The sequence below is a fragment of the Nicotiana sylvestris genome, chromosome 10, assembly GCF_000393655.2.
Source record: "Nicotiana sylvestris chromosome 10, ASM39365v2, whole genome shotgun sequence".
Classification (NCBI taxonomy): domain Eukaryota; kingdom Viridiplantae; phylum Streptophyta; class Magnoliopsida; order Solanales; family Solanaceae; genus Nicotiana; species Nicotiana sylvestris.
Window position 1 is genome coordinate 18989693 of NC_091066.1, and position 26387 is coordinate 19016079.

At 37.7% G+C, this 26387-nt stretch overlaps 3 protein-coding genes across 3 annotated transcripts; 1 reads left to right on the top strand and 2 right to left on the bottom strand.

Moving 5' to 3' along the window:
• Positions 1-628: 628 nt before the first annotated feature.
• LOC104217813 (peptidyl-tRNA hydrolase, mitochondrial) lies at positions 629-3985 on the bottom strand. Its single transcript, XM_009768146.2, has 8 exons — positions 3528-3985; positions 3360-3444; positions 2387-2454; positions 2248-2298; positions 2104-2177; positions 1136-1194; positions 986-1062; positions 629-906 (listed from the first exon to the last, which is right to left on the bottom strand). Exons 1-8 carry the CDS (start codon positions 3840-3842, stop codon positions 799-801), a joined length of 837 nt encoding a protein of 278 aa, XP_009766448.1. The 5' UTR covers positions 3843-3985; the 3' UTR covers positions 629-798.
• A 3386-nt stretch (positions 3986-7371) lies between these two features.
• Positions 7372-9341, bottom strand: LOC104217814 (cell number regulator 7-like). The gene is made up of 4 exons (XM_009768147.2): positions 9210-9341; positions 9008-9079; positions 8293-8502; positions 7372-7656 (listed from the first exon to the last, which is right to left on the bottom strand). The coding sequence occupies exons 1-4, from the start codon at positions 9292-9294 to the stop codon at positions 7577-7579; spliced, it is 447 nt and encodes a 148-aa protein (XP_009766449.1). The 5' UTR covers positions 9295-9341; the 3' UTR covers positions 7372-7576.
• Positions 9342-22833: 13492 nt separating this feature from the next.
• Positions 22834-25861, top strand: LOC138879065 (uncharacterized). The gene is made up of 2 exons (XM_070158639.1): positions 22834-25235; positions 25462-25861. Exons 1-2 carry the CDS (start codon positions 22834-22836, stop codon positions 25859-25861), a joined length of 2802 nt encoding a protein of 933 aa, XP_070014740.1.
• Positions 25862-26387: the final 526 nt, after the last annotated feature.

Here is a 26387-nt window from a genome sequence, read left to right on the forward strand (position 1 = left end):
GCATAATTCATTAATGAAAGGAGTTACACTATCTATTATACTCTGCGCTCTGCTTTAAGGCTAAAAAGTCAAAAACCCAAATACAATATAGTAGTAAGTGCTAAAGCAAAGCATTTGATTCGTAGCTTACTTCAGTGAATCATAAGAAAAAAGTAAATATAACAAATAGTGCCAATTTGTTATACAGCTGAAGTTTTTACAAATGAACTAAATAATTTAAGCTCTAGAGCTGAAATTCGAAAGTTACAAAACAAAAACTTCAGCTCTAGAGCTGAAATTTGTCAGTTACAAAAACAAAAACTTCAGCTCTAGTCGCCAGTTACAAAAACAAAAATTTCAGCTCTAGAGCTGAAGTTCGCCAGTTACAAAACAAAATTTCAGCCAGTTACAAAACAAAAACTTTCGCCAGTTACAAAACAAAAACTTTAGCTCTAAAGCTGAACTTCAGGCCCCTCTTCTAGAAATACTGAAGTTTTGCGTGATTGTCTTTGCTACTTTAGCCCCGTATGCTGAAGTTATGCGAAAAAGCGGGTACACTTGCAATTTTTTTTTGCAAAGCGAGCATAAGTTAAAACGTGACATAAAAATCGGGTATAGATGCAAATGCCGGAAGGGGAACCCCGAAAAGTAGAAAACTCTATCAAAAAATCATTACCAAAAATGTTTTGACAAGATTTTATGGCTTCGTATTAGAATGACTCTGGTTAACCAACTATATTTCTGTAGGCTTACAAGCAATGGTTCTTCCGCCGCCTTCTCGTGAATTGCCGAAAATATGAAAAAATGAATTTCCCTAAACTAAACTGTCAAGGGTTTGGCACTATTCACAAATGTGGCACTTTTGTCAAAACCCTCGAGCACTAAAATTCTCACTGCTTCCAAACCATTATGTAATGTGAAGTCCAACTGAAATTAAAAGAAGCCAAACATCAATATGTGATTGTATTTCTGAAATCTACTTAAATAAGTAAAGAAAAGCAAGTACCTCCTCCCGTTCTTGTCGATTAAATGCGCGAAGAACAAAACTAGCAGGATCCATTTTCCCTGGAGGCCTCCCAATGCCTAAAGAAAATATTAAATTTTAAAACTAAAATAACACACAGAAATGATGTACTTAAAAGATCTGAGGTAATACCTATTCGTAAACGAGGAAAATCACGGCTCCCTTTAAGGTGATTCATAATGCTCCTCATCCTTCAAAACATAAGGCAGGACATTAGTCATACCAGTACCATAAAGCAGAGAGCACAGAAAAATATATCTAAGCTAAGAATATTGGACAAGCAAATTCTTCAGATCACCAAGGCTTTCCTATTTCTTTTTTATTCGTTCAGAAATTACAGAAAGGAAATGGTGCTAAATCTAAATCTATCCAGACAAAGTGCTAACTGTATGGCCTTCATGGAGGGAGATTCTACATATATCAAGCTTCCATATTCCATGTATCATAAGATGCCCTACCATGACATTACTTTACAGATTTAAGACCCCTTACAGTTGGAGACCAGAAATGCCAATCACAAGGCTCTATTGTAGTGGTTAGAGCGCAATGCATGATGTGTGGTTAGGCGCACATCGCGGGTTTCGAACCGTGTGCCACTAGCTCTTGGGGATTTCTCATTTATCAAAACGAGAAACAAATCATATGTTTTATTCTTTCACTTAAAGCCAGGAGAAAAGCAGTCAACAAGCAGTTTTGACTCCAGCACATGAGGATCATTTGAATGTGAAGATTATGTTAAATTTTCCTTCCACAAAAATTCCGCCTATCAAGTAGAAGTGTAAAGCAATGAGAAATTGAGGAAAAAAGCCAAAACTAACGTAAACCAGCCTGACTTGTGAAACTTCGCAAATTGATCAATCCTTCATTACGTCTTCTCCACACTTTGATGATTAACCACAAGTATGAGGAGTTAACTATGAAATGCTTGGTATACATCAATAATCTTGCTTCCAAATTTTCAATCAATGACTATCTACATAATTCAAGCATCAACTATTCAGGCAAATAGCAGAAATTAAAATCTGGAATAGACTTCAGAATCATTATAAGCGCATGATGAAAGCTCCAGATAAAGGACACAATTCAACAATAAAGATTACCCGTTGTGTCCTCCATGACCACCTTTTGGCAATAACCGCAACTTTGCAAAAGGCAAATCTAAATCATCAAAGACCTGCATATATAAAGTTTCAGTTAGAAGTTGTTACAAAGATAAGTTCTATGCTCAACTGTCAATAGCTTACCACAAGAACTTGTTTCAGTGGAATCTTATAATATGAAACGATTGCTCCAACCTGTCAAACAGTGTAAAATATCAATCTTACGCTTACTTGGTGAATGGAAGCTACAAGAGACAGCTCATGCCAAGACGAGTGAACTTACAGACTCACCACTTGCATTCATGAATGTTTGAGGTTTAGCAAGCATAATTGGAACATCTCCAATGAAACCTAAAAGCAAAAGAAACCAAAGAAGATGAAAGTGATCCTAAAGAGCAACTTTGAACGACCGAGTTCATTATCAAACTTGTTCCTTCTTTCCACTTCTTAATTTGGAAAAGCTTTGATTAAATAATCTTCCCTATAGACACAGCATGTCAATGTAGTTCACCACAAAGATAGTCAAATATCAACATTAGTGGTACTTCAATAATGGCTAAATTAGAGCGAAAACCTCAATGCAACAAAGCAAAGCCCACTAGCTTCAATAATTAGCTAAGTTAATGTAGTATCCATAAGCGTATGACTAAATTCTTTTGCTAATTTTAACTGCATTTTGAAGAATGTAGATGAAGCACCTACATAATAGTCACGACTGTTCTAAAACAATATGTCAAAGCAAATCAACGACCCATGTAACAAAGCTAATCAGCAAAAGATTTTTTTTTGATAACCAAGAAATCACTTAAAGCCAGTGGCACACGATTCGACGGATAATGGACCAACCCCTTCCTTCTCCAGTTATATACAAAGTCTTGGCAGGGTTTGAACACATGACGTGCACTCTTACCACTAAGACCAAAATCCAGGGTTCAAAAGTTAGGGAATATTATAACATAATTAGCAAACAGAAACAGATTGTATTAGAACCACAAAAAGGATAAAAGCTTACCTGCACTCGGTGTATACACCAAACCATACTAAGTTACGATGATTAAGTCAAAAATTAAATTGTGAATGTGTATTAATTAACTATAGTTTAGTGTCGTGAATACGTGTGTCATGTGGTTGGGCCAAAACGACTAGTCAATGCAATGATGCTGTGCAATACAATGATCACAATATAACAGTCGCAATGTAACTGCATATATCAGGAAAACTACGAAATCCAGTATAATCAAGCTTAAAGAAAGTACCTTTCCCAAATTGAGCTTTAAAGGAAACACTGCCCATAGATATCCCTTCAGCATCAGCTATAGTATCTATCATCTCAAAACCCACCTGCAAAATTCAATAGTCCAATCATTACATGATATATAAATCAGTACGAAAACATCAACTAGAAGCAAAGGAACATTACGGACGTTGTGACGGGTGCCAGCGTATCGTTTCCCAGGGTTACCGAGGCCAACAATAAGCCAAGGCTGTGGTTTCGGCTTCGGCTTCTCCTGCGGTGGTTCCGATAACGCCGGTGAGGGTGGTGGGGAGGTTGAGGTGGACATTGAACAGGATATTTGATGTAAAGAGTTAGTCGCGGCGGTGTTGCTCATCCAACTCCTCCAGTATGATGATGAATTTAGGGTTTTGGGAATGGAGAAGGAGGAGAAGAGGCGGCCGCCACGGCGGCAAAGGACCGTCGCCGATGAGGCACTGCTAGAAATTGCACATGCTAGTTTCATTATGCTTTTAGATGGTAAGAGACGTGTTGGAATCCGAATTTAGAATGGGAACGGATCGACTGAAAAGGAATTGCGACTCTATGGCGGCCAACGGCGTCGTTTTGTTTACCCAAAACAAAGGAAAAAGAGAAAAAGAAAACAATGTTTTTTGAGCCACTCTAGAGCGTATGACTTGGAAATAAATGAATAAGGCGGCAAAGTTATAGAACTATGAGCATAAGTTAATTCAAGGTCTTTTCATTTAATTACTCACTTTCTATGAGATTATATGAAATTTATTTGGATGTTTCATTTTAGTGAGTTATTTGGATGTTTTTCATTTTAGTGAGTTATTTGATGATTCAAAGATTAATACGAATTTGGGATACACGTAAATGAAATAATAGAAATAGATAATAAACAGTTTAATGAAAATCATATAAAAGAAAATCCAATACGAATTGAGAACTGTAAGAATTGCATGACACATATCTAATTGAACGTTTATAATTGTTATACTAAATAATCAATTGACCGTAAGGAATTAATTTAAAGAAGAAAAATTACTGTAAATAGAAAAAAGTAATTTCGAAATTCAAAACGAACAATAAATTTTTCAACGGAGCTGACAGATTTTTTATTACAGAAAACGTGCTAAATCCACGATAAATTAAAAGATGAGTTCAACCAACACCTTAGTTTGAGAAAAGATGAAAGCTAGCGTGTCGTGCTAACAAGCGTGGTCAGGGGCGTATTCAATGCATAGCTATGAGTTTATATTAAACCATATTTTCGCGCCTCCTTATATTTTTGCAGGTAAAAATCACTTTTAGCTTGTGACAAAAATTATTTATATTTGGTAGTTGTAAAATATATAAACTTATATATTTGGAATTTTCGCGACAAAAGTTAACGATACTTTTGGCTGTTTGGAATTTTCCGTAATGCTCCGTGCTAATTATCCGTGGGGATGAGAATCGTCAAAACATTATTTTATTTTTCCACTAATTTTAAAGACAGAGGTTAACAGAAATATACACTTTACCAAAATGGCCAGTAGGAGGTCATAAGTTCGAACCGTAAAAATAGCTTTTTGCAAAATGTAGGACAAGATTGCATACAATATCTGAATATCCTTGTGGTTCGGCCCTTCCCGAAGCCCGTGCATAATAGGGCTGTCCCTTTTTAAAAGAGGTTTTTTCATTCATATACACTATTTAAAACTTTATTACCCTTAATGTCCATGCTTAACTAATTACCTGGCATAAACAAGTTTTGTTTATCAAATATATACAATCCACCTTAAAAAGCTCTCAATCCATTATTTGTTACTTAATTAAGGGATTTAGTTATACATACTTCCTTTTTTCTCTCCCCTTTCCCCTTTTCTCTCTAGTAAAATTTTTCAGTTACTTTTCTGTTATTGATTTTAAAATTAATTTTTATTTTCGAAAACCATTTTTACAATTACGAAGCAAACTCCACGTAATTAATAGCGCTGAATGCTGATAATGGAGATTAAAAAAAGAAACAAGAACATAAGATGTAAAAATTCAATTAAGGGCCATTGAAGATGATGCTTCACTGAGAACATGAATCTTTGCCAAATCATGGATTATTGACCTCTCAAATAGCAGTCTTTTCTCCCTCTAGTTAGTTGATCTTTGTTTCTATTCTCTTGTGGTTCTAAGTAACTTTGATTGAAGCTAAGTTCACACTCTGTTTCTTATATTCACTTGAAGACGTGTGGGTAAAGCCGTCTTAATTAGTCTAATCACAGTTGCGGTATTGGTTCTTCTCTGCTACTATGTTTCTCGGAGGAAGAAGGTGGATAAAGGTGTGTGCAGCAGAGCTAATTTCACAGTGTTGTATAACACTAGAATGTAACAAAATGTTTAAACTTCAAAAAGTCATGAGCGCAGTAACACAAGTACGGCAAAAGGGACATGTCTTGTATTTTGGTACTAATAACCAAGGAGTAATACAAGCAGCATGAAACCTATGACAGCAAGCAACAAGTATCACTTCGCTCATATCATCATCTTCTTCTTCATCAAATTCTCCTAAGCAAATACAACAGTCACTGTTCGTGCCTTTAATTTCATCAGGAATATCAATCACTACTTCAACACCTGATTTATTATTTGCCTGTACTGAGTCATGGTAATTGCATACTTTTAAAATGTAAAAGTATAGTATATACATAATAATTGTATATTATATAACTTATCTACAATTTATCTACAACTTTCATACATTATTTCTATCAAGTTATATACAACTACAATATCATACCACATAAATATACAATATGCCTTTTGTATATTTTGTATCTGATTTATATATAGTAATAACAAATTTCATACAACTAATTATATATTATACAACTTATTCACAACTTTCACACATTATTTCTACCCAGATATATACAACTGCAATATCATACAACTTAAATATAATTTTTATACAATATTGTTCAACTTTCATACAATATTTAAATAAAAATATATATCTATATAAACAACAGAATACAATTTACTACAACTTTATTACAATTTCTCCAGCATAATGTATGTCATGCCTCCTCCTCCTCCTCCTCCTCCTCCTCCTCCTCCTTCTTCTTCTTTTTCTTCTTCTTCTTCTTCTTCGAGTTTCAATCTGAAATTCAGTCAAAATCAAGTCTAATCTTCACCAAAACACTCTTGAAATTGAGATATAAACTCCAAACCATATTCTTAATTGTTTGCAACAACACTCAATCCAAACAAATAATGGTTTTTGAAAATCCAAATTAATTCAAATTCAAAGTTTCAAAGCTTTTTAATGGTTGTCAATGATGGAATTGCTGCTCTCTTTTCCTTTGCTTTACACTACTGAAATGAGAAATTGAGAGATAGAGAGAGACGTAGAGAAAATTCCCAATTCTTTGCAACAACACTCAATTCAAACAAACAATATTTTTTGAAAACCCAATTCGAATTCAAAGCTTTAAAGCTTTTTAATGGTTGTCAATGGTGGAATTGCTGCTCTCTTTTCCTTTGCTTTGCACTACTGAAATGAGAAATTGAGAGATAGAGAGAGACGTAGAGAGAATTCTCAATTCTTTGCAACAACACCCAATTCAAACAAACAATATTTTTTGAAAACCCAAATTTAAATTCAAAGCTTTTAATGGTTGTCAATAGTGGAATTGCTGCTCTCTTGTGCAAGATACGTGGGGGAGGGGATGGAATGTGGAGAGAGAAATGTGGGGGAGTGGAAGATACGTTAGAGTGATTTTAGGACACTAATTATTATCATTAATTTCCTTAAAATGTACATAAATGATAATTGGGTATATAAAATATAATTATAGTAGAACTTGAATAGAGAGGGTAATATAGTTTCATATAGTGTATAGGAATGTAAAAATGACGAGCAAGTTACTTGCCTTTTATTTCTTTTTCCACTAATTGTTTTAAGGATGCATATGTCATTGTATTTCCGGCGGTTTTCTACGCCATTTGCTTCCTTGTAAATATGCATCACAAATGTGTGCGTCGACAAAGGAAAAAACAAAATGGAAGAACCTTTATTTATAAAGCAGACCAAATTAATAAAGAGGTTCATAACTATTTATAGGGCAATAACAGAAGGAAAACACTCGCACAATTCTCACTTGACACATGCCACAATTAAAAAATAAAGATACAACAGAGTTAAGAAAGAACAAGCCCAGGAAATATAGAATTACAGCCTGCTGGTTGAAATCTCTTTTAGCGAGTCATGCCTGGTGCAATAGGGGGAGGTACAGTGACTCCATCTTGACTCCATTTCTGAGCATTAGCCATCCATCCTTTACCCATGCAACCAATCGATTATCAGAATGCAAATTAATCTCATGAGAAATTCAAATCAATTTAGCATGTGTCATATTTACTCCTAAATTTGTAATATTCCAAAATTTGGTGAACCAAAACCCTTAACAATAAATTCAATTTTCTAATAAAAACACTCTATTTAATCAGATTCGACTAGTTATTTACCGAAAGAAATATTGTTAAAAAAAGTCTTTGGATAAAAGGACTCAAGTCTGAACATTCTACCTCTTGTTGATGTATACTATATTTATAGTCTGTTTGGCCAAGGTTCTTCAATCCTAGAATCACTTTTTTTTCAAAGTTAAAGTGTTTGACTAAACTTTTGGAAGAAAAAAATATGCTTTTGAGGAGAAACAGAAACAGTTTTGGAGAAACAGAAAAAATAGATTCTTTCTAAAAACAGTTTTTTGGAAAACATATTTTTGAGAAAAATACATTAGAAACAGTTTTTAAAAGCTTGGTCAAACATTAATTGCAACTCAGAAATATTTTTTAAATTAAATAGTCAAACACAAACGGCTTCTTACTAAAAGTCAAAATAAGTAATAATGAGTTCAAATGATAACTGTGGCACGTAAAAGTTTCAGTAGGGTAGCATTGTGTTTATATACCTTGGGAGGGGTCAAAACCGCGGTTTTTGAGCTCTCTGTATTCTTGGCAAACAGCACAAGGGAGACAACAGAAATGAACAAGGCAATCTCCACAAGGGTCCGCAGGCAAGCTAAAGTAGGCTCTCAGTTTTGTACGATAAGTGCATGTGTAGACACAAGCACAACACACATGAGCTAAGCAATAGTATATTGCACCAGCGTGAGCACAAGCTGCAAAATTAGCAGGTTATACATACATATGTCGTCAAATCTAAAAATGAATAAAGAGACCCCATGCACGAAATATCCCATATTCATGTAGGGTTTACTGATCAAGGGTCGCACCGCAAGAGGTGTAATATGTAGGCAGGCCTACCCTGACATAAGCATTAGTGGCTGATTCCATGATGCGAACCCGTGAACTATAAGCAGTGGTGAAGCTAGGAATTTCCTCGAGAGTATTCAAACTTAAAAGAAGTAAAAAAAAAAAAATCCTAACAAAGGGTGTTCGATATATGTTATGTACCTCTAAAACCTGATATATTACCTATATACGCAATGTAATTTTCTGACAAAGAGTGGTCAATCGAACACCCTTACCAAAGTGTAGCTTCGCCCCTGCCTATAAGTCACGTGAAAACAACTTTACTGTTTCTCCAAGACACTCCTTCACATGTAAAAATGAATAGGAAAAAAAAGAAAGAAAAAACAGAAAAAAGAAACTATTATAGCTTACAAGTAGTTCCTTTATCAATTATTTCAACATTTTGCCCAAAGGTGACACAAGGACACCAACAAGTGACACAACCTGCAAATAGTCAAGACTGATTAAATTCAGAACCAGGGAAAAAAAAAGACCACATTTATAACATAAAATAAAAAAGAACAAGGGGATTTTGTTTTTCAAATAAATTTTTTAGAAGAATTAATTGGCTTACAGTTAGAGCGATCATCACAGCAACCACATAAACCGGTGGTCCATTGTCCCGGAGCACCGCTGTTGGTAACCGGAGTTCCTGTCATGACAAGGTAATAAGAAGAGTAATGAGGCAGGTTTTGCTGTGTATAATATATGGAGAACTGTAAACGTATATATCGGTAACGTGAGCTTTGAGAGTTTGGCCAAGAAAATATTTGTAATTTAATTAAGAGTCATGGTACTATCGTGTAGCTATATTAAATTAGTTAATGATCAATTGATATACTTTTAAGTGGACTGCAAATAATGATTTTGATTTCAATACTTGAGAAATGAGAGAGAAATAAAAATATTTGTACATTCATAGTTCTAGGATTGAATGCATGGCTGGAATTTAGAAGCCATCTTCCCCAGATAAAGGCTGTTCCAAGTTTGAATTGGTCAATAAGAAATTCCCTATGCTGTTTTTAATTCATTACTACTATGTTTTTCTATGAAGTTGGAGTCAACGTTGACTAGAATAGCACCTAGTTGCTGCTTCGTGCATCTTATTTGGAACATTATGAAAAGTATAAATACAACAATAGCTCTTGTAATTGAAGAAAAGATGCATATAGTAAGGACCTATTGAGACTTTGGAATACCAGTACTCTGGAGTTGTCATTCAGCTGAAAAATTAAGAAATGGGAACTATAGTTAATATTCATACACTTTCAGTTTATAACTACTTACTATAATTGCTCATAGACCATTACTCAGATGGTTATTAAACTATGTAAAATTATGGAGTAAAGTCATTTTCTTTCATTTGTAATATGAAAGTTACTAGACTATCTTTATTGCACTCTAATAATCACTCAATCAGATTTATTGATTTTTTCAGTGGAAAATACTGACTTGGCCGTCCACATAGACTTTTGGACCATATAAAGTAATTAACACCTGACCAAAGCATATACACCCAATCGACCCGATCCGACCCATTTATAAAGATAAAAATTCACCCAAAAGTCTTACAACGCTCTCTCTTATGAACGGGACAGATTGGGTGTATGGATAGATTTCTATGCTTTGTTTGGGTGTTAGTTATTTTATTTGATCCAAAAGTACATGTGGATTGCCAAGTCAGTTGTTTCTACCGAATAAATAAATAAATCTGGTTGAGTGATCATAAGAGTGCAATAGGGATAATTGAGTGACTTTCTTGTTACAAATGAAAGAAAATCGACTTTACTCTATAATTTTACATAGTTCAGTGACTATTTAAGTAATGAACTCGTGAAATAAGTAACTTAAAAAATAAGGAATTGTTCATAATAACCAGACAGATAATTGTTAGAGGTTAAGTTACACAGTGCAAATATTCTTTTATGACAATGTGACAACTAGTCCTCCATTATTGCCATGACTTTTGGCAATGTCTCTAAATCCTTGGTCAGGAGTCAAAATAGAGTTGGCACCAAAATATTGGCTTTCTATAATTATCATATTGCAATGCTAGCAGTTAATTAGAAGCTAATTTTCAGGGTAAGCATCCATAAATAATCATGTTGACCACGACTATGTATAACGAATCAATCTTTCTTAATTCTTACCATAGAATTTCCTCATGACCTTAAAAATCCTCAAGTTGAAGCTTTTAGCTGTACGCCTGTACCACTGCATGCCAGCAGAATTTGCAGTAGTGCTTTACCATATTAGCAAACAAAGTCCCAAGTCAAAGTAAACTTCCTTTTTTATTATTACGAGCAATACATTACATTGCACATAATCCCCATTATCATATCATTGTTATTCTCTCATTCTCAGGATGTTGACTCAATGCCAAACTAGTAAGCAATTCGAAATGTTTACGCCCCAACTCCCAGAGGTCTCTGCCACTGAGCCATGTTCGATTCTAACAAAAAATTCGAGAAAATTGTTACGTCCTTAGTTGTTAACTAAGTACACATGCGCACTTGATAACTTAATCACGATCTTGTACAACTTACTCACGTTTTTGCTATGCCAAGTTAGTCTTACTACACTTAAGATCGCTAAGAAAATGTTAGAAAAAACATAAGAGAATTGTTAAAAGAAAGCTTTGTATTAGAGAGAACTTGAATTGCTTGCTTGGTGAATTACAAATGAATGACCCCCTTTATATACTAGTCTCCTAGGAGCTAATGTGTAAATATTAATTATCACTACTAGAAATCTGGAAAAAAGCGACCAAAATTTGACGACCAAAATTGGTCTGTCAAGAAAAGGGACCAACGTTGGTCGCTAAATTGGAGAAAATAATTAAATAATTATTCTAAATACATTAGCGACCAAGGTTGATCGCTTTTTGGTCGATAATTTGGTCAAAATGTTGACCGGACTGGTCAGATGTGACGACCCGGCCAGTTCATGAGTTACCGCTCCGTTTTCCCCATTTAATCTTCTTTATGCTTCGTTATCCGTTGTTTATGTGATCGGGTTGATTAGTTTGAGTTCGGAGAGGATTTGGTAAGAAATGAGACACTTAGTCTCTTTTAAGAAGGTTTAAGTTGGAAAAGTCAACCGGATGTTGACTTATGTGTTAGAGGGCTCGGATGTGAGTTCCGATGGTTCGGTTAGCTTCAGGAGGTGATTTATGGCTTAGGAGCGTGATCAGAATGGGTTTTGGAGGTCCGAGGTAGAATTAGGCTTGAATTGACAAAGTTGATATTTTGGCGATTTCCGGTTGATAGGCGAGATTTTGATATAAGGGTCGGAATAGAATTCCGAGAGTTTCAATAGCTTTGTTGTGTCATTTGGGATGTGTGTGCAAAATTTCAGGTCATTCGGACGTGGTTTGGTTGGGTTTTTGATCAAAAGCGTGTTTCAGAAGATTTTAGAAACTTAGGCTTGGATTCGATGAGTTTTGGGTAGTTTGATGTTGTTTGAGGTGTTTTGATGATTGAAACAAGTTTGAATAAGGTATTGGGTCATGTTTGTGCTTTTGGTTGAGGTCCCGGGGGCCTCGGGATGATTTCGGGTGGTTATCGGAGGAGTTTGATGTTAATTGCAGCTTCAGATTTTGCTTCTTCTGGTATTTTTGCACCTACGGTTTGGGGACCGCAGGTGTGGTGCCGCAGAAGCGGCGAGATGGGCGCAGAAGCGGAAAGAGGCCAGGCGAGCTGGACCGCAGAAGCGGCTATTGGGATCGCATCTGCGGAATCGCAGATGCGGAGGGAGTTAGCAGATGCGATTTTGGGTCGGTTTAATGAATTCCGTAGACGCGGAGGTTTGACCACAAATGCGGTACCGCAGAAGCGGGTTTTGGACCGCAGATGCAGAAATGCCTGGCCAGAAGGTATATATTTCATCCTTCACGATTTTTGAAGGGTTTAACCATTTTTTAACTCGAAATTGGGAGCTATGGGAGATTTTGAAGAGAGAAATCAAAGAGACTTCGTTGAGGTAAGGATTTTGGACTTAAAACACATTTCTATGGTATAATTTAATGATTTAGGACTGAAATTTAAGGGATTAAAGGACTAAAAATGGAGGTTTAGGGCTTGAGTTTAAGAGGCCTTTAATGGAGGATTCGAGGGGTCATTTGAGCTTCGATTCTTGTGTTTTTGATATGTATGAACTCGTGGGGAGATGAGGAATCTAATGATGTGAAAATTTATGATTTTCGAGAAGTGGGCCCGGGGCTCGGGTTTTGCTAATTTCGGGATTCTTGGTATTTTTTGATTGTTTTCGCTTGGGCTTTGTTCCCTTAACATATTATGACTTATTCGTTCTGATTTTGGTTAAATTCGACACGCGTAGAGGCCGATTCGAGGGGCAAAGACATTGCGAGCTAGAGAGTTAGCCGGTTCGAGGTGAGTAGTGATTGTAAATAAGAGGGTTTGAAATCCCGGATTGTACATCATAGAGCTATATTGAGGTGAGGCACATGATGATAAGCGTGGGGTCGTGCACTATTGGGGATTGTGACTTGATCCGTCCCGATTGATGATTTTACCGCGCATTTGATTAAATACTATTTGCTATCATCATTACTTGGGCTGAATGCCATTTATGGGTCTAGTGCCAACTATTTGAACCCTTCGGGAATTTTTATTGATATTTTCTCACTGTTTTGACTTATACTCAAACTCAGTCACGTTATTTTTCACTATTTTACTACTCAGCCACGTGTACTCAATTTTAAGACTTAAATGATATTTTAAATGATGTTTGGGCTGAGAAACACTATTTTACTATTGCCTGAGAGGCTTGTGATGATTTTTGACTGAGTAAGACCGAGAGCCTATATTGTGAGGAACACTGATACTGATACGAGGCTGAGGGCCTGAGATACATATATACGCCACGAGGTGGCTTGATTGATATGAGGTCGAAGGCCTAGCTTTGATGCCACGAGATGGCTTGATATTGCGCTTGGGCTGTAAGGGGGCCCTCCCGGAGTCTGCACACCCCCAGTGAGCGCGGGTACCCATTGTGATGTGAGATTGAGCCCGAGGGGTGGAATTGTTGATACTGTGCCCGAGGGGCGAACTTCTATGTGTTTACTTTATCATAACTGTCTGTCAATTACCTGTTTATTTGTTGTAGAAGTACTTTATTTTGCTTTTCCTTGGTTTACTGCTTACAAATTACCTATTTGATTGATTCATTATAGAATACCCTATGTATACGCGTTCTCTTACTTTCAGTCATTATTTACCTTTATTACTCACTGAGTTAGAGTACTCACTTTACTCCCTGCACCCTGTGTGCAGATTCAGGCATAGCTGGTACCACCCCTAAGTGCTGATTCCTCCTGTTTCAAGCGGTTTTTCGGAGATTACGAGGTAGTTGTTGACGTCCGCAGCCCCGTGTCTCTACTTCTCTATCACTTTCTGTTTCCTTTCAAACACGTGTAGTAGTTTATGACTTTAGCAGACTAGTATTATGGTTTAGAGATGCTCGTGACTTGTGACACCCCAGTTAGGGTTGTGTCGGGTTGGACTTTCCACATTGTTATCGATATTTCCGCTATTTAGTATTGTTTAAATCATGTTTAGACTATTTTTATGTTGATTAACTGCTTTAAAAGTTGAGTTGGGTTGAACTGGCTGGTCTTGTCTTCACGAGAGGCGCCATCACGATCGGATTCGGGGTTAGGGTCGTGACATCAGACTTGCTTGATCAAAGAAATACTGAAATTATCGACCAACTTTGGTCGCTAAAGTGGGACCCACTTATAAAATTTTAATAATTATATTATTATTTTTAAAAATTATAAAATATAAATAAATATAATTTAAAATTAGCGACCAAAGTTGGTCGCTCACGAAAGGGGAAGCAGATAGAGACCAACTTTGGTCGCTAATCTGGGACCCAGTTATAAAATTTTAATAATTATATTATTATTTAAAAAAATTATAAAATATAAATAAATATAATTCAAAGTTAGCACCAAAGTTGGTCGCTTACTAAAGGGGAAATAGATAGAGACCAACTTTGGTCGCTAATCTGGGACCCAGTTCTAACGTTTAACAATTATATTATTATTTTAAATATTATATAAAATATAAATAAATCTGATTTAAATTTAACGACCAACGTTGGTCGCTAATTTTAATTTTCTGGATATTTAGCGACCAACTTTGGTCGCTAATTTGAATTTCTGGATAATTAGCGACCAAAGTTGGTCTCTTTTCAGGTCAACATTGGTCAAAATTAAAAATCACTTTTGTATTTACTATCTAAATAATATAAATGTAATCCGTTAACACTTTTGTATTACAAGGGATGAATACACTAAAATATACTCTAACATGCTATATATGTAGTTAAAATAGTACAATGAAGCGTGTTATATATATATATATATATATGTGTGTGTGTGTGTGTGTGTGTGTGTAAATTGAATCATCGACTTATAACCTACTCAGATGCATCGTTGAATATTAAAAAAAATGTCTCGACTTATATCAATTAATATGTTATAATTGATTCATCGACTTATAACATAGTGATGAATGAATGTAATTCATTAACTCTGTTACAATACAAATAATGAATACAGTATCATGTACTATAACATGCTATATATGTAGTTAAAGTAGCACGAAGTGTGTGTGTTATATATATACACACACTAACATATACTATAACAAGTTATATAAACGTTATAGTATTACAGTGAAGTGTCTGTGTGTGTGTGTGTGTGTATATATATATATATATAGTATATAGTATAGTATATAGTATATAGTATACAAATCGTGATTCTAGAATTCATGATATGGTTGCGGATGCTTTTGGGATGCACTTAGGGGGTGAGCCCAATGAAAATGTTGAACAAGCTACTAATGATGACGCAAAATATTTTTATGAACAATTAGAGGAAGCTAGTCGTCCACTACGTAATGGAAGTCCGCACTCTGAGCTGTCTGTTGCAGTTAGATTACTAAGTATCAAATCTGATTGGAATATTTCTCAAGCAGCCATGGACTCTTTCATTGACCTTATGAGTGAACTAGTTGACTCTAATATCAAATTATCTGGTAATTTCTATAAGGCAAAGAAATTAGTTTCTAAGTTAGGACTTTCGTCAATGAGAATTGATTGTTGTGAAGATGGTTGCATGTTATATTATAAAGATGAAGCAAATTTAAACAGTTGTAAATTTTGCGAAAAGCCTCATTTCAAGAGGCTTTCCAGCGGGAATATGGTCGCGATCAAGGTGATGCATTATTTACCTCTTATACCTAGGTTAAAGAGGTTATATGCGTCGATGAGTTCTGCTCCTCATATGAGATGACACTTTGAAAATAGAAGACCACCTGGTGTTGATACCCAATTTTTCCCTATGTATTTTATACCCAAAATATTTTCAAAATAGCATATATGTGCATATATAAGCACACCCAAGAGTTTTGGTATTTTTTGTGATTTTTAAACCAATTTACTGCCTATTTTAATACCACAAAATCCAATAACTATTCTCAAAATTATCATTTTTTGATGAATAACTTATTTCATTCTCATATTTACACCAAAATATAATTAAGGTGATTTTTGCATATTTTTACCAATTTATTTGGCATTTTAAAGCTAAATTGCATATAATTGCAATTATAGCCTATTTTGTAATTAATAGCATTTTATAACAATAAAATTTGCTACAATATTTTTAAACTAATATTTATATAATATTTGCCTACCTAGTATTCTTAATTTTCTTTTAAAATCGTTATTACTATTTTTATAAAATAGAAAGGGGAAAAGTGGCTATTTAAAACCTAGCCCCAGTTGCATTTCAATTACAGCCCAAATTGCACCCCAATTCGACCCAATTTCAATTGAGACCCGACCCACACCCCATTTGGATACCCGGTCCAGCTTTGTTTTGATCTGAGCCGTTGATCAAACGAGATCAACGACCCAGATTAATTTGCCTAAAATAAATCAAACGACCCCCCTTCCCTTTACCCTCATTTGCAAAAAGACCGGTCTCTCTCTAAAACTCTTCACCTCCCCCTTCTCTCTAGAACCTTCTGGTTCACCTTCTCCGATGGCTTTCATCGCCTCTCCGGCCAACTCCAGCCTCGCCTCTTTCGACCACCAGCCGCCGTGAAGCCTTATCTCACCGGTTCTCTTCATCTTTGGAACTCCAGGAGTCTCCATCATGCAAGATGGTCATTGAAGCCTCGCCTGGGTCCATTTCCGGCCTTTCTCTGGTGGGTTTTTGTCCGATGATGCTTTAAATATCGTTGTTAGCAAGTTTCACGACCAGGTTTCTCATCTCACTGATTTTATTGCAAACCCTAATTCTTTGCCTAAATCTCTTAATCTATGTCTTTTTAAACGATTTTTTGGTTTAATCTTGGTGTTCTACACTACTTGTCACTCGATATCTTCGATTAGCTCAAGTTTTAAAATGTTCTTGTTCCTCTTTTCAAAACTAGGGTTTCCGACCCCTTTTTAAATCACTATGCTTCTGTTTCTTTTGGGTATTATGTGATTACTCCTATGTTATTTGCTTGAAACCTTTTGTTTCTGAGTTCCATGTCTTAGATCTTTTCTAGGGTTCCGACTTCCTACTGTTTTATGTGATTTCTTACCTAGGGTTCTTAATTCTGAGATTATTGTGTATAAATACGTTTGAATATTCCTCTTTACTGAATATGCTGTTAATTCCGAGCATCTCTTTGAATCCATGATTTGCATGTGTTTGCCTTAAAGGTTCTTACACTAATTTTTCAAAATATTTCCTTACTTGTGAGTCGCTTTCTATATTTGATACTGATTCCCTCTAATTTTGGTCTTGTCCGTGATTCTTTGATTGATTTTTCAGAGTTAACTTATATTTTTGCCATATTTGTGCACTTTAACATATTTTTTAAGTATTCAGAATATATTTTCCTTGTTTTAAGCATCATGTTCCTAGCCTTTATTGCGTACAACATGCTTACTGCTCTTGTTATGGTATAATCAGTCATCTGACTGATTCTTTCCTTACCGGATAGTCTGTACTCCTATTCGAATCATGAGTCCCTGATTTATTTGAATCAGGACCTATGATTGATTCAATTTGGTACTGTTTCTATAATTATACCTTGTTCTCTACTATTTTCAAAAGCTATAAATACCCCTCCCCCATTCTCTTGGGAAGACATCAATCAACAGACACACAGACACCTCTGTCTTAAAAAAGTATACTACTTTCTCTACTACTGCTTTTCTCTACTACTGCTTTCTCTACTGAGCACCCTGCTCCTCTTCTCATTACTGCGAAAACATTCTTGAGTTCCTTTGAATCCTCAGTTGCTTGCTGAAGTTTCTGAGTTTGCTTCTGCTGACTCCCTGGCTGTTTACTTGCTATTGTTGTTCTGCTGTTCTGAAAATTACGTCTGGTATGTCTTTCCTAATTAAATACTACCCTCCTGACTATGTGTTTACTCTTTCTATCCTGCTATGCATTCTTTCCTAGGTGTTTACTTTATGCTTCTTTCTTTATGTTACTGCACCTTCAGTCTGTTATGCTCTCTTGTCTTTCCCTAATGGTTTTGTATATGCTTTTCTATGTAAGTCCCTTTCCCTCTATCCCCCCTCTTATGTGTGAGTAATTCTGAGTCATATTGGTATTCTATTATTGCCATTCATGACTTAGAATCAGGTTCTCTTGAACCTCTACTCAAGTCAGTTCCCCATTCCCTTTACCCCTTATGTGCTGAGCCTTAACTCATGTTTGGTGGTGTCCTGATCACCATCCAGACCCAAGTTTGACTTCTAAAGTCTACTCTTTATTTGCTTGGACCAAGGAGAGGGTCAGGGGTGTGCCAGTCTATACCCTTGGCTGGATATGACCACCCTCTGCTATGACTCCTTAATCCCTCTCTTACTTTGCACTCATTCTTAGCAATTAAGTTCTGCCCCCTCTTGCCAGCCATACTTTGGGACCCTTGAGTTCCCACTGAACTTGGATGCTTGAGGGCTGGCTCTTCCACACTGCACTATTCTTTTAATGGCATCCTGGGTGTAAGCAATGTCGAGAATCCTTGAGATTCCTTGGAACTCTGAAACACTTTGGATAAGAGAAGGCTTTGGAAATCTGGATTCGGAATTGGTTAATCACATATTATTAGACATTAAGATTGAATTAGGTTCCTCGGATGCAGCTGTTGGTCTTTGATGTATTTTTATCTTTTCTTTTGGTCTGTAATAACTTGTACAAACTCGGGGAATCTAGTAAAAGGGTGTGGGAGGGATTTTACTTTCCTGCATCAAAGGGTAGAAACCATGCTTTAGGGTTTTAATTCTTTTTAATGTTTCTGATCCAATCCCATAGAAATCATGCCTATAGGAGACAATATTTAACTTTCTGCAATCTTGCATATAGATATCATGCCTATAGGAATGTGCATGTTCACGATATTAGGCAAATTTTTAGGGTTAATCAAATCAGCATCTATTTACAAGTTTGTTAACATAGTTTTAAAACAAATGACACGTAGGGATCATGTCTATAGGAAGTTTTTTTTAAATCAAACTTGCCTCACTCGTCTAAAAGCAGTAACGATTTCATTGACTAACGGACAAAAACCAGTGGTTCTCCGAACCATTGAGCCTCTTCTCAGATTAGTGCAACTCTTTCTAAAACCTAATCTTCTGGTACACTTGCATGCTTTCTGAAACTTACTGCCTTTTCTGGTAGTTTGATGAACGATTTCCAACTGAGTTACATATCACTTTTCTGTATTTTATCATTTTTTAATAAGTTCTGCAGCTCAAACTCATTTTCTCCTTAAACAATCTGCCTCTTTTGAAACATGTTTAAAATTGCTCTTTCTCTACTAATCTGCAATTCAATGGTCTGTCTTCTGGGAACTATTCTACGTCGTTTTGTTAAGTCTGCGGCTTGCCTTTTCTTCAAAACTTTTCTGTCTATTTTCAAAAGAATCAGTCATCCCACTAGTGTTAATTAAGTGCCTTAATCTCTGACAATTATATCCGAGTTGCCTAATGCAGACTTTCTGTCTAAATATATGTGTTGAACCAGTCCGCTCGCTGCTTAATTTTTAACTTAAGACCAAATCAGTGTATGCTAAGACATGCTAAACTAGGTGTTGTCTGATTTAAGGGGTTTATTTGAGCCTTGTTTGCTTGTTTACTCATCCCTTTATTTGATATTTGTTTTGAATGTCGAAACTAGAATTTTATCCTTTAAACTCCATAAAGGCCCCATCCCTTTCTTCCCTCTTAGGATTAGAAGTCCTAATACCCCGGGACTGATAGGTCAGGATGGGTATTAGCATGCAATAAGTAAACGAGACTAAACGCGCTTTAACACCTTAACGGGGTGGGAAGGGTAGAATATGGATATGATGACCGGTGCACTAATATCTCGTGTGAGAATGATTGCTGGGTATTGCACTGAAGTGATCCATATTATAGTTAAACCTAGGACCCTTTTCTTTGCTTTTCCTTCATTTAAATTAACGTTTTCCTCAAACTAAGCTTTCCTTTTTCTTCAAAAAAAAAAAATCACTTGTGTCTTTCTTCTTTCAAAATTGTCAACTTGTTTATATTTCTTATGTGCAAACTTTGCTTGTCTACTCCTACTCTTCTTAAAGTCACAATTAAGCATGGTCGGAAACCACACTATTGGATCTTGAGGGGTGCCTAACACCTTCCCCTCGAGATAATCTCAAGCCCTTACCCGAACTCTGGTTTTCTTCCAAAAAATCTTCTTCTTTTCTCTAAAAGTGTCCTAATGCACTATAATCATTAGGTGGCAACTCTTCAAATTCCATAACCCGATTCCTCAAAAGGGAATAAGAGTTGTTTTGCCCATAATATCGTAAACCCGATTTCGCCTTCTTTTAGGAGGGAAAAAAGGGGCGTCGACAGCATGGCGACTCTGCTGGGGAAACCTTTAAGGCTTTTACCATTACGTGTTTTTGTGACTTTATTGCTTCCTTAATTGCATTTACGTTCTGTCTTTAATTATTTCATCAAAATACTAACTTGGCTCTTCATGTTTTTCTTTCCTTTTAATTTCTTCTTTTACTGCCTTATTATTTCAATTCTGTTGCAATTACTGAGTATTTATTGTAATCTTTATCTTATGAACGTGAAAATACATGCAATTTATCTCATTGTTATAACTGCATTCCTCAACATCATATTCTACTCGTGCCAAAACAAATCCTATAGCAACGCTTATAATGAGTGGTTGCGCCCTTCCGATATTATAAACCCCCTAAATGTGGCAAAGGCATATTTGCGGTAAAACTAGTCTATCAACGGTGTAGTCGATGGTTCCGCGCCTTTCCCTCTTGAGTTTTCCGCTCAAGGGAACCTTGTCTAGCACTTCAAAAAATAGAAACCTTACTCTGTTTAACTGTGCATGCATCATGGTCAAAATTAGCTGAGTCAGTTATGTTGTCCGCATAATGACTCATTAAGATAGCCTTGTCCAAAGTCCATCGGGTTTCCCTGAAACCCAAACAGACACCTACATGTTCTGTGCATTTATTTGGAGAACTAAATGCTTTTTATGCTGATTATTGGTATTAAATAGTCGAGTCCGGTGGGGGTGAGGTCTTAACCCTTTTGTTTTGCAGAAAATGAATGACAAAGTTCCTGACTTCGGTATGGTAAACATGCCTTCACTCTTGCAGACTTGGTGGAGAAACCTCCCATCGAGCAACCAAATCAACGAGTGGAAGGAGAGAGTCACCAAGGCTAGTGAGAAGATAGAATACCTGGAGTAAAACTTGCTGGAATTGGAAGGGAAAGTGAGGAAAAGAGTCATCGACTGTCAAAATGTTGAGGAAGGCAAAAGAGAACGTCTGGCGATAGCATTTTTACTGGAAAATCTACGCGAGCTGGAGGACTTGATCAGCGAGAACATTCAACCTGAAGAAGGTCCTTCTGGGGCCAAGTAGTTAGGAGTATTTCTTTTCGCTTTTAATGTAATAAGGCCAATAGCCATTAGTGACATTTTTACTTTCCGCTATTTTAGTGTTGTTTTGGGATTCGTCTTATTTTTATCAATAAAATGAGGCATTTAGCATTATAAGTTCTCCAAATTTAATTTGTCGCTAGGTCTACCTCGGGCACAACGAGGCACCCAAATTAGGAAGCGATTTATATTCCTGCACAATATGTTTAAATATCGCAATATTATTTCTCGGAATCCGCACTAACTTCTTACCTTTTGTTTTTCTTTTATTTTTTATTCCCCTCCCTAAAGGTTAGTTCGTGCATTCTGGCACCATCAACATACTCAACAAGATCCAAGGGTCCTCCACCTCCTCCTCCTCTGAGTCCTACCAGAAACGGGAACAAAGGCAAAATGGGAGATGCAAGCGCTAGAAAGGAACTTGAGGAAACTTCTCAGAATGCTGCAATCACCAAGGAGACTGCTGCTCATCTGGAGAAAACTTTGCTAAGATTCCAAGAGGAATTGGATCAAGTTAGAAACCTGGCAAGCCTGTCAATCACTCTTGCTGCTCCTGATGTTAACACCCAGAACCCTGCACCTCCACAAAACACCCCACAACCTCCGATGCAACCCACTCATAATACTCCACTGCTCATTCCTGAACCACAAAACACCACAAAAGACCATAACACTCCTATCTTTGTGGACACTATGCCGCACTACAGTCAGCCAATCACAAGTGCAGCCGAGTCAGATGACAAGAGTTCCCTCATTCAGAATTTGGTCGCCGAGATCAAGAAGTTGACTAGCCAGGTTCAAGGTTTCGAAGGTAACAAAGGTGTCGAAGGGTTGAATTACGAAGATCTCTGTGTTCAGCCAGATGTTAAGCTCTCTGAGGGGTACACACCCCCCAAGTTTGAGATGTTCGATGGTACAGGTGATCCCAGGGTCCACTTGAGAATGTATTGTGACAAGTTGGTAGGAGTCGGAAGGGACGAGAAAATCCGCATGGAGTTGTTCATGAGGAGTTTGAAGGGTGATGCTTTATCATACAAAGAAATGGACTAGTTGGGTGAACATGTCGTCTGACTTTATGGACCGGTTTAGGTTCAACACTGAGAACGCACCAGATGTGTTCTATATCCAGAATCTCAATAAGAAGCCCACAGAGACCTTTCGCGAATATGCTACTCGTTGAAGGTCAGAAGCTGCTAAGGTCATACCGGCCTTGGAGGAAGAACAAATGAATAGGTTTTTTGTCCGTGCTCAGGATCCGCAATACTACGAGAGGCTGATGCTAATAGAGGGCCAAAAGTTCTCCGACATCATCAAGTTGGGAAAAAGGATTGAAGAAGGCATCAAAAACGGTATGGTCACTAACCTCGAGGCATTGCAAGCTACCAACAAGGCTTTACAGTCTGGTGGCTCGTCGAAGAAAAAGGATGTAAATTCCGTAATGGTTGCGCAAAGGAACAATTCCCCTATGAAGTACCAAACCTATCCCTCAGCTCCACTCACATATCAACCTACCCTAAACTACCAAGCACCATCACCCACTTACCAAATTCCACCACCTGCTTACCAATCACCTCCACCACCTACGTATCAACCCACTTCACCCAGATATTCTCAACCCGCTCCCGTATACCAAGCATACAACTCCCAACCTTCTCACTACCCATCACCTCCTACCCGCCAAAACTTTCCCCGACCTAGACTAAACTTCGACCGTAAACCTCCCAGACAATATACCGCCATAGCCGAGCCAATTGACCAATTATATGAAAAACTCAAAGCAGCCGGTTACGTTACCCCTATTCCAGCCATAACTCCAGAAAATCCTTCCCAATGGATCAGCCCAAACAAGACTTGTGCATACCATTCTAGGATGAAGGGCCATACCATCGACGAGTGTCACTCGTTGAAAGACAAGATTCAGAACCTGATTGACAACAAGATCATTATAGCAAAGGAGCCCGCTCCTAATGTTCGCAACAACCCGCTGCCTGACCACAAGGGTGGAGGCATCCATATGATCGAGATTGAAGATGATTGGGACCCTAAGGGGTCAATCGATTTGATAATTGAAGGAGACGAACCTAAGAAGCCAGCAGTTACTCTCAATCCCATTGTTGCTCAGATTCAGCCCTCTAAGGGCGATATGGTAAATGTGTCTGTACCGCTCGAGTTTGAAGCACCTTCCGCAAAGGCGCCAAAACCGATTGAGATTGAGTTCAGAATTCCAAAGGCGCCTACACCTGTCGAAGTTACTATGTTACCTCACATGGTGCCTATTCCAGTCTCCATGACAGACGTTACCCCGTTCAAGACAAATGCTATACCTTGGGATTACACCGCTGAGGCTAGAAGGAAAGGAAAGACATATATCGGCGAAGAAATTGCCGCACAGGGCATGACTAGTACAGACAGGGTATACACCCCGGAGCACTTGGCTGTGTCCAGCAAGCAAGCCTCCGGGCGGGTTGTTGAAACCGGACCCGATGACCTTTGGAGGAAGGTACAGGCCAAAGAGTACTCAGTCGTCGAGCAACTGAACAAAACGCCAGCACAGATTTCTATTCTGGCTCTTCTGCAAAGCTCTGAGGCACATAAAAACGCCTTAATGAAAATACTGAGTGAAGCTTATGTTCCCAGCAACATAACAGGAGGCGAAATGGCAAACATGGTGGGGCAGGTACTGGAAAGCCACAAGATCACCTTCCACGAGGACGAATTACCACCAGAAGGGCTTGGTCACAACAAAGCATTGCACATCACTGCGCAATGCGAGGATCACTTTATCACCAGAATTTTAGTCAACGGGGGATCCAGCCTCAACATTTGTCCATTGATAACTCTCAGGACATTGGGTAAGGGATTGCACGAGGTCAAAGTCGGGGCTATCAGCGTCAAAGCTTTTGATGGATCTCAAAGGTCTACCATTGGAGAAATTAGCCTATGCCTACAGATGGGACCCACCTGGTTTGATGTCGAGTTCCAAGTCATTGACGTACCAGCATCCTACAATTTGTTGCTGGGACGACCCTGGATCCACGCCGCTGGGGCTGTAGCATCAACTTTGCATCAAGCTGTAAAATTTGAATGGAATCATCAGGAAGTAATCATTCATGGCGACGGTAGCAACCCTATATACAGTCGCCAAACCATTCCGATGATCGGATGCAAAAGAAGGATAGGAGGAGAAACGTACCACCACATCGAGCGGGTCAATGCTGTAGACAAAGACAAGTGGTGGTATAACAAGATCGAAAGCATCCTGAATTGGAGCAGGTATGAACCCGGAAAAGGACTTGGCAAGAACCTGCAGGGTATCACCAAACCTATCAAGCTGAAGAAGCACGGTACCACTTTTGGCCTAGGGTATGAGTACACTTGGGAGGAGTTCAACCACTGGTCACCTCCATGGCGCGGACCATACTATCCACTGGAGCACCCTATACCTCAGTTGGAGCAGACCTTTCAACCAGCTGACATTATATATGGATCAGAGGAAGACGAGGCACTAGCAGCAATAAAGAACATGTTTCTGGAAGATGATATGGATTGTTGTGTTATCTTCCAGGAGGAAGGGGAGGAAGGCCCTTCCATTCAAGCCGTGAACCGAGGGGAATGCCTCACCAATTGGTCGGTCAGGACCACTAGTGCCCGGACATCTTCGGGGTAGCAAGGCTGAACGAGCATCATGCATCACATCTTTATTTTCTTAGTTTCTTTTCCTTTCTGCATTGTCTTTACTTTCCAAAAGAGCTCTGATGTCTTGAACAATTATGAATTTCAATCAAAGCATTTCAAATTCATTATATATTGCACTCTTATTACTTTTCTCTATCATTTACTTTATTTTACACAGCGTTACTATTACATATCTTGATGATGAACCGACGACTGTAACTTGCAACGAGGCAATGCAACAAACGGATATGGATTCAGAAGAATATGAGATACCAGAAGCGGTTGTCAGAGAGGTCGAGAACTTTGAGGAAAGACCCAAGTCTAACTTGGACGAAACCGAGGTTGTTAATTTGGGAGACGCAGAGAATGTCAAGGAAACACGTATCGACGCAAATTTGTCGCCATCAGAAAAGAAAGAATACACAGAGTTCCTAAAAGAGTATGAGGATATCTTCGCCTGGTCATATGATGATATGACTGGTCTCAGCACATCCATCGTAGCTCACAAGTTGCCAACAGATCCTACATGTCCGCCGGCAAAGCAGAAGCTCAGGAAGTTCAAGCCAGACATGAGTTAGAAGATTAAAGAAGAGGTTACCAAACAAGTCAAAGCCAGGATTCTCAGAGTAGTAGAGTATCCAACATGGTTGGCCAACACCGTGCCAGTTCCAAAGAAAGATGGGAAAGTTAGAGTCTGTGTCGACTACCAGGATCTCAACCGGGCCAGTCCCAAGGACGACTTCCCTTTGCCAAATATACACATATTGATTGACAACTGTGCCAAACATGAGCTGCAGTTGTTTGTCGATTGTTTTGCTGGATACCATCAGAAATGGACGGAGAAGTCTGGCCAAAGCCGATCAACTCAGACGCAGTAAAGAGATACTACATATGATCGTATGATTTTCTTTAGGATGTAATTTGAACTACGCCTGACCTGATTTCCGTTTAAGAGGGGATACGTAGGCAGCCCTATGGGTTCAATCACATTTTAATAAAAATTCCATTTTCCCCGCTATTGGAACTGGGGCAGAATTTTGAGGAGGATCCTCAAAATTCCGAAGTCAGTTTGTCGGCTTTCGCATCAGCATCAACCCAGTAAAC